An 8,070-nucleotide genomic window follows, 5' to 3' on the forward strand; every position below is an offset into this window, starting at 1 on the left:
TGCAAGATGTTACCACTGTGTGGGGGGGAATGGGGTGAAGGATATAAGGATGCGATCTCTGTATTATTTCTTACAACTGCACGTAAATCTACCATTATCTCAACATAAAAAGTAAAACAATGATTCTCTTCGCTTGGAAAATAAGGTCCACACTCTTGTATACTTGCATATGTAGAGATTACTTTCAAGAGGACATGCAAACTCACCACAGGGCACGCCTCCAGTGAGGGGTCCTGCTTGGTGTATAGTGGGCTGGCCCTGCTTTTCACTTTTGTACCTTCTGAATGTTATACCATAACACATATCACTGATGCAAAGTAATAAGTTAATTTCAAAATTAAAAAAATAAAATGCATTCAGCCCCAGCTTCTTAATAGCCCTGTGATGTTGGCAGCATCACATAACCCGGACTTTACGGATGAGGAAACTGAGGCTCACAGGTCAAGATTACCCAGGACAAGAATGCAGCTCATCTGGTCCAGAGCTCCGTCCTCGACTTGCCTCCTTTTCACGTGGCAAATGAAGGGGTGGGGCCACTCAGGAAAGCCCAGAAGTCAAGGATGGTCAGCTACACAGTGGAGCCTGGAGGCATCCAACCCAGTGACCATCCTCCCTCACCCCAGACCTGCTGAATCAGAACCCCTGGGGCGGAGAGCTTCTGAAAAACAGCAGTGCAGTTGGAGGTGGTAACGTGGGTTGGCAGAAAAAACTCTAGCCCTGAGGTTAGGGGACCTGGGTTCTCGTCCCCAGACTCTGTTGTCATCTTGTTTACGTGGTCGTGGGAAGGTCACCTTCCCCACTCCAGCCTCTGCTTCCTCATGTTGAAATCGAGGACAGCTGGATTAGGCCAGTGATTCTGAAACTCCAGTGTTCATCAGGCTTACCTGGAGCGCTTGTTAAAACACAGGTTGCTGGGCCCCACCTCCAGAGTTTCTGACTCATCAGGTCTGGGGTAGGGCCCAAGAATTTGATTTCTAACAAGTTTCCCAATGCTGCGGATGCTTCTGGTCCCACTGGAACAGACCATCTCTAAGCTCCCTTCCCTACCAGAGCTGAAGGTCTATGATTTTGAGGACTCTCTCCTCCTACTCTGCTCTGTAAAGTCTCTACAAGTCCTCCCTAGAGTGTATTACCCCTTGAATACCAGATCTGGGCAGTGGGGCTAACTGATATCAGGAAACAGGGAGGTGAGGTCCTTCATGAAAGAAGCACATGGCCCGTGTCCCATGTCCCAGGTGCAGGCAGCCAGCCAGCCAGCAGGGGGCTCCTGGGCACCTTCTCTGCATGGGGAGGACACCAGCTAGGTAGGTCCTGGCAGGATGGCAAGGACAGGGGCTGGGAGGTTGCCAGCAGGCATTCCTGCCCTTGATAACTGCCAGACCCTGAGGAATGTGTCTTGCTGAGATCTGGAGGTCACTTCCTTCCCACCTCCCCCCACCTACCCATCCACTGCTTCCTTTTCTGGGGGACTGACATTCAGACACAGAGAGGGCCTGGTAGGGCGGAATAGGAGCCCAGGGTGAGGGTCTGCCCACAGAGGGTCATGCCAAATGATATTCCCTCCACTCAATTCGCTTAGAATTGATCCCCCAGTCCTGGCCCCAACCCTCCTGTACCTCATTACCTGGCTCCCACGATGAGCTGGTTTCTGGAAGGATCCAGAGCGAGCTGGGAGAAATCTTGGGCTCCAGGGTAGGTGAAGTTAGAGACCCATGGCTTCAGATCTGGGGGAGGGAGAAGCAGCCATTCGGTTACTGTTGGCCCAGGGGCTCCCAGCTGCACCAGCATCGGACCCAAGAACGGAAGGGCTGCAGTGAGGCAGAGGCACCCCAGAGATCTGGGTTCTGCCTGCCCACCTGTGTGAGCAGCCGGCTGGGGGACAGGGAGTGGGGGTGGTGTCACTGCTCCTGCTTTGTTCCCTAGCTCAGAGAAGGGCTCCACCCACCCCCTAGCTGCACAAAGGGACACCTGTAATCATCCTTGACCCCCCGAGACCCTCACCAGCCACGCCAAACATACTGGCAAATCCTGTCCGTTCTCTGAAATCCATCCATCTCGCCCTCTGCACCCTATTCCCCAGCCAAGCCACCATCATCTCTTGCCTGAACTGATGCCAACAGCATCCTAACTGGCATGGCTTCCACTCTTGCCCCTCCAGCCCATTTCCCACAGGCAACAACGTGATCTCTCTAAAATGCAAATCTGGTTATGTCACTCTCTAGCTTAGAACTCTTTAATAGCTCCCAGTTTCCTCCAGGAAAAGTCCCAACTCCTTTGGGTTCTGGTCCACTGTCCTCCCAAGTAGAATGAATGCCTGGCACATTAGTGATCTAGTGATCCACTGAAAGAATGCAGCTTCTGCTTATACATTCCCCCTTAAACCCTCCACTCCAGCCACACTCAACCAGAACACAGTGCACATCTCCAGATCTATCCCACAAGAGCCTGCAAACCTTTGCAATTCTATTCTTCCTCAGTGGAACAGTTCCTGTTTGTCCCCGTCCCCACCCCACCTCCTCCAAGAAGCCTTCCTTGACTCCCCCACGCAAGGTGACGGGCTCCCATAGACCTCTTCTTGACTGCCATCAAAGCTCCTATCTCACTGGGTGTCTAATCTGGTAGTTTGCCCTGGGGGACAAGGAAAATCTTGCTTCTGGGAGCTCTAGCCTCCTCCCAGCAGCTGGAAGTATTTGAATGAATGTATGAATAATCGTCAACTCCCTTTTGTACAAGAAGCCTCAGGTTTTCAGACAAGACTCCACAGAGGTGGAAGGAATGGAGGGTGGGTGGGCAGTGCCCATCTCTGTCTCCAAGAAGAATCCTCCCAGCCAAGGCCAAAGTCTTTCATGGGGACCAGGTGGGCAGAGGAGACCTCGAAGCCCTCTGGATGGATGGGGCAGTGGTCTGGAGAGGGTACACCTGGGGAACAGTGCCCAGCTGACTTTCCCTCCAAATGGAGAACCACTTCCCCCATCTTGGCTCACAGCCCCTTAATAGCTCTCCTTCAGCTCCTTCTTCATGGATGTGAGGGAACTGACCAGTAAAGAGAGAAAGCTGTGGGGCAGAGGAACTTTCCCGCCGATAGGGTAAAGATGAGGGGAATGTGAGGAGGCCCTGAGATTTCTTCCTCACAGTGTATTAGTAACTGGCTCCCAGAAGGCCCAGAGTAGTGTGTGTGTGTGTGTGTGTGTGTGTGTGTGTGTGTGTGTGTGTGTGTGTGTGCACGCGCGCACGTGCACGTGCATGCGTGTGTGTGTAATCCAAGGGAAATAAATCAGTGCTCATTATCCCTCCACTACAGAGTAAAAGCAGCGCTTCATTTCTGCACGGCAGGCAAACACTTAATCGCTCCCTGGAGAACGGAAGGTTTTGCGAGTTGGATGTTTTTCAGAAAACTGTGATATGGACGATTACAAAAAAGAAGAAAGAAAAACTGCAGCAAAATGAAGCAAATCCTTTGTGTCTGCCTCTGCCCTCAGCAGGTGACTATAGGTTGGCAAGAACCATCACGAAGTTGCAATGGCATTTGGGTGATCACAGTATAAGGAGTGGATGTGGAGTCGGGTAGGCCAGGTTTTTAGCTGACCTCAGGGCTGCTCTCAGAAATCCTGATAGGATATCATGCTACCTTAGAGACTAAGCCAAGGGTCCTCCTTCTCCAGGAAGCCTTCCTGGATTATAACCTCTCCATCCTGATCTTATTTTGTTCCATATTCTCTCCACCCTTCGTGTTCCATTCATACTGCATGATTTGTCACTCTGAATGTGCTCATCTGTTTTCCGGGTGGGGTGTGTGTGTGTGTGTGAGGGGTTGCCATCCCCAGCATACTGGGTGTTCTTCAATAGTAGCAACTGGCTTGCACTTTAATCCCCTTCTTCCATTCTGACAGGGGTATTCCAGATGTGGGCAGCTGAACAGGGGAAGACGTGGCATGACTGGTCTGCGGCAAACCAGGAGAAACTCCATCTGGAGATGGCTCAGCTCAGCCTTCATTCCAACCCTTTCTTGGGGAGAAGGGAGAGGAAGAGGAAACAGGGCAGGAGCCAGGAAGACAGTGGGAGGTGCGGGTGGAGGAGGGGGGGCGGTCCCTTCCAGTTTCTGTCCCTCTTCCTTACCCCGAAGTGACTGACAAGGGCAAGGGGGAAGGGGCAAGGGGGGAGATGCAGCGGGCACAGCGTGGTGATCCTGGGGGAGCTGTCTTTGGAAGGGAGCCAGCTTCCTCTTATTACACAGGCAAACAGGACCAGAGGGAAAGCTGTTGTTAAAACACCGAGCACGTTCTGAGCTCCATGTGCAGTGAACGCTTTGGACAGTGACTTTAAGAGAAAAATGACATTCTCCATGACGTGCCTGTGATTTTAATTATAGTCAATTCAATTACCCACTTTGTGGATTAACCACTGCCAGTGTGAACTCCATACTGGCTTCTCCCCGCCACCTCGACAGACCAAGCTGTGGCAAAAGGAATAACGTGCAGGCCGGAGAGAAACACAGGTGGATCCCCTTAAAAGAAACCCATAGGAGAAAATTTAACCTTACAAAACAGAAAAACGTCTGTCAGATTCTGCAATTGGCAGCTCCTCTGGGGTATTTAGGGGTTATTCACAGATCAGCCAGGTGTCAGGGGAGAGGGAAACTCACAGCTACAGGGTTAGAAGCCTACTCAACTGTCAGAAGTAAAATGTAACATCTGGAAGCTGGGGGTTGGCACGGGGCTGGATTATGGCAGCTTCTCTGGAACACGGCATCACCCAGAACATAGTCACCCAACATGAATGGAGTCCCTAGTGTGTGCCCAGCAGAACTAAAGGATGTGGGGAGACAAGAGGACCAGCCCTCATCCAGGACTAACTGCACTGGGGGACCAAAGGGAGCGACATTTAAGGAACAACAGGGACATGAGTGCTCAAAGGAAACTTCTTCACCTCTGAGGCCCCGCAGCGTCCAGCTCCGTGCCTGGAGTCAGGTATTGGGTCAGGGGCCCAAGAAAAATTTGGCCAATAGACAGGAAAACCCAAAGCCAACAGAAAGAGGGAACGGGTGAATTTTGGGGAGGCCAGGAGGCCTGAGGAGGAAAAACAGAGATGACGCCCGTCTCCAGGGCTGTCAGTCTAGGACGGACCATCTCTGCTCACCTGGGGCTCAGGGGATTTCTTAGTCACTCTGTGTCAACTGCCTATGGCACTCTGGGCCTCATTCCTTCCTTCTGAAAGGGGGCGGGGTGGGAAGTCAGTTTCATTCAAGTAATTTACAGCTGAAGATCAGAAATGGTGTCAAGGAAGCCAGGCTTTCAAGGAACACATCCTCCACCTCTCCACCCTCCTCCCATCACCAGCCAGTTTGTTCCAGTACAGATCAGCCTGGCTGGGTGACAGGGATTTCCCTGCTCTCCTTCCATTGTCCATGGCCCCAGGATCAGCCAGGCCAACCGTGCCCCAGCAAAGCCCCTGAGAAGAAAGGGCTCATTAGGAGCTGCCACAGGCGGCCCCCGCATGAGGACACGCTCAGGATTCTGCTCCTTCGTCCCTCCCTGCAGTGACAGCCTGCAGAAGCCATCAGAAGTCGGAGGGTGTGCGTGCGTTTTGTAGGTTTAAGGACATTACTAATTTGCTCTAATCCACTTAAGCCTTCGAAGGCTCAGATCCCAGCTCAAACAAGACAGCACGGAGAAGACAGCTGGAAACCCTCCTCCCGGAGACAGGAGCCAGCCCACAGATGGGAATCCCACACATCTGAAACGCCTCCAGCCTCCCCACCTCGCTGCCCCAACTCCTATCCATACTGCCTTCCCCACCCGCTGAATCCCATGCCCGCCTCGGTCTTATGGATTCATTTCTCCACTCTGGTTTCCATCTTGCCTCTCTCAGCTGGCTGTGTGGAATCACAGAGGATGGGCTGCCGCGCATCTGACGGTGGACGCACCTGGTCCCTTTGCGGCGGGGAATGGGAAGAGCCCGGGATGGAGTCAGGAGGCAGACATGGAGATCTGGCTCTGACAAGTCGCTCCAACCGTCTACACCTCAGCCCTCCCCATTTGTAAACAGAGGTGACAGCCCTTGCCCTGCCTCGCTGCCAGTGTTATTGTGAAGAGGAAATAGGATGGCTGTTTATCACTTAAGAACATGGGGACCCCTGAGACCACATCTGCAGATCCCAGTGTGAGCTCCATCATGGAGTGTCGACGTGGTCCTAACACCCCCAGTGACCACCAAACCGGCTAACAGGCTGAGGGAGAACGTGCAGGATGCTCCAGGATGTGTGTTTTGTTATGATTTTAGATGATCATCGAATGTATATACTAATTTTAGAAACTTATTGAGAACTTATGGACCCCTCAGAATATGTCCAGCGACTCACAAACTCCAGTCTGGGAAAGACTATGATAAGACACTCTCATGCCCTTCCTTGACAGAAGGAGTTATTTGTCATCAAGGCCCCTTTCCCTGGGGGCTCCCAAGGCGCCGAAGACAGGCATCCCTGCAGCCATCGTAGAGCACAGGGAACCTTTCCAGAGACCTCTAGGCACTTCCTAATGAGTGAGTCAGCTTCATTCTTTCCCAGGGTAGCCAAGAAATAGAGCTTGTGCTTCCAGAAGAGCTGGAAGCACAAGATGACCAACCAACCCTTGGCTACAGCACCCTGGGCATCTATAACCTCATTCTCCGGCAAAGGAATTCCAGAGAAAGACCACCTCCTCCCCCAGGGAAAAACAGATGAAGGGCCTGAACAAATTGTCTGGAGACTAAAATCAGACCCCTCGAGCCCATGGCTGCCCATCCTTCTTACATCTATCCCCAGAGGAAGAGTCTCCCGTACCCTACAAGAAATGACTTCCAACAGCCAAAGAGACACTAAGTCCTTCAGGACACAGTTACTGCAAAAAAGGACCGAGAGGGAAGTGGCTCTCACCTGCAAAGGCCACGATGGGGTGTTCCCTCAGGGAGCACAGCTGCTGCTCACTGCTGGGTTCACTGGCGACATCCTGGGAGCTGGCGAGGTGCACCACCAGCAGCGTGAGGCTGGGCGGCAGCAGGGTGACAGCCAGGGGTCCCGGGAACACCATGGTGGGCCCCTCTGTACTCCCAGCTCCTGGAGGCGGGCTGGGGGGAGACCTGAAATGCAAACACTCACTCTCACCACACACTCCCTCGGCGGTGCCCACCTCTCCCGATCTCCTCCGTGCCTGTCGGTAGCCCCGCGGGATCTGTTTGTTTGTCTGTTTAAATAAATTTAATTTTTTTTACCATACTTAAGAGTCTGCTCTGCTCTAGTAATGTAAAGTTATAGATCATACCTTGAAAGCTAATTTCCCTTGTAATGGTATTTTGGACAAAACTGACAAATTATAGAGCTTTTTCTATTATGATCCCAAATGGCTTAAAATTTATTTTAATGATAAAGGTGGTATCTTAGGGATTTTAATAAATGGAGTTAGGACAAGTGGGTAGTCATTTGTAAAAAGATAAATTTAGATCCATAACTCACACCAACTAGGAAAAATTCCACTGGATGAAAGGTTTAAATGTTAAGGATAAAACCAGAAAAATACTAGAAGAAAATGTGGGCAGAATTCTTCATAACCTTGGAGTGGAGAACCACGACTCCAAATCCAGAAGCTATTAAAGAAAAGATGGACAAATTTACCTACATAAAACCCACAAACTTCTGCATGCTCCCTCTCTCCCCAAAACAAACATCAAGGCAAATGACAAGAAAGGGAAAAAGATTTGCAGTTCATGTCAGAGACAAGGGGCTAATATTCCTAATATACAAAGAATTCCTGAGAATTAAGAGGAGAAAGACCAACAGTCCAGTAGAAAAATGGCAAAGAATATAAATACAAACAGGACTTAAAAATATGAACGACGCTATTCTCACTCATAATAAGAGCAACACAAATGAAAACTTGGACTGAGATACCGTTGTTCACCTGTCAGTTTAGCACATATCCAAGTGAGATGACAGCTCTTGGTGAGGCAGTGGAAAAAGGGGCGCTCTCATATACTGCTGGTGGGTGGGCAAAATTGTACAACCCGATGGAGAGGGATTTGGCAGCATCTGGCAAAACA

General features: G+C 51.0%; 1 protein-coding gene across 2 annotated transcripts in view; it reads right to left on the reverse strand.

Annotated features, from left to right (window-relative positions):
• Positions 1 to 7,091, reverse strand: part of SEMA5B (semaphorin 5B) — a gene marked incomplete at both ends in the record, with an annotated part of 37,072 nt that extends 29,981 nt beyond the window's left edge. The window contains 2 exons of one of the 2 annotated variants that reach the window (XM_082839856.1): positions 1,625 to 1,724; positions 6,911 to 7,091. In XM_082839856.1, coding sequence (XP_082695982.1) covers positions 1,625 to 1,724; positions 6,911 to 7,064 — 254 coding nt within the window. The remainder of the gene's footprint in view (positions 1 to 1,624; positions 1,725 to 6,910) is intronic. The other variant, XM_082839855.1, reaches the window with a different exon arrangement.
• Positions 7,092 to 8,070: the final 979 nt, after the last annotated feature.

This window comes from Leucopleurus acutus, assembly GCF_964270905.1.
Source record: "Leucopleurus acutus genome assembly, chromosome: 5".
Taxonomy (NCBI): Eukaryota; Metazoa; Chordata; class Mammalia; order Artiodactyla; family Delphinidae; genus Leucopleurus; species Leucopleurus acutus.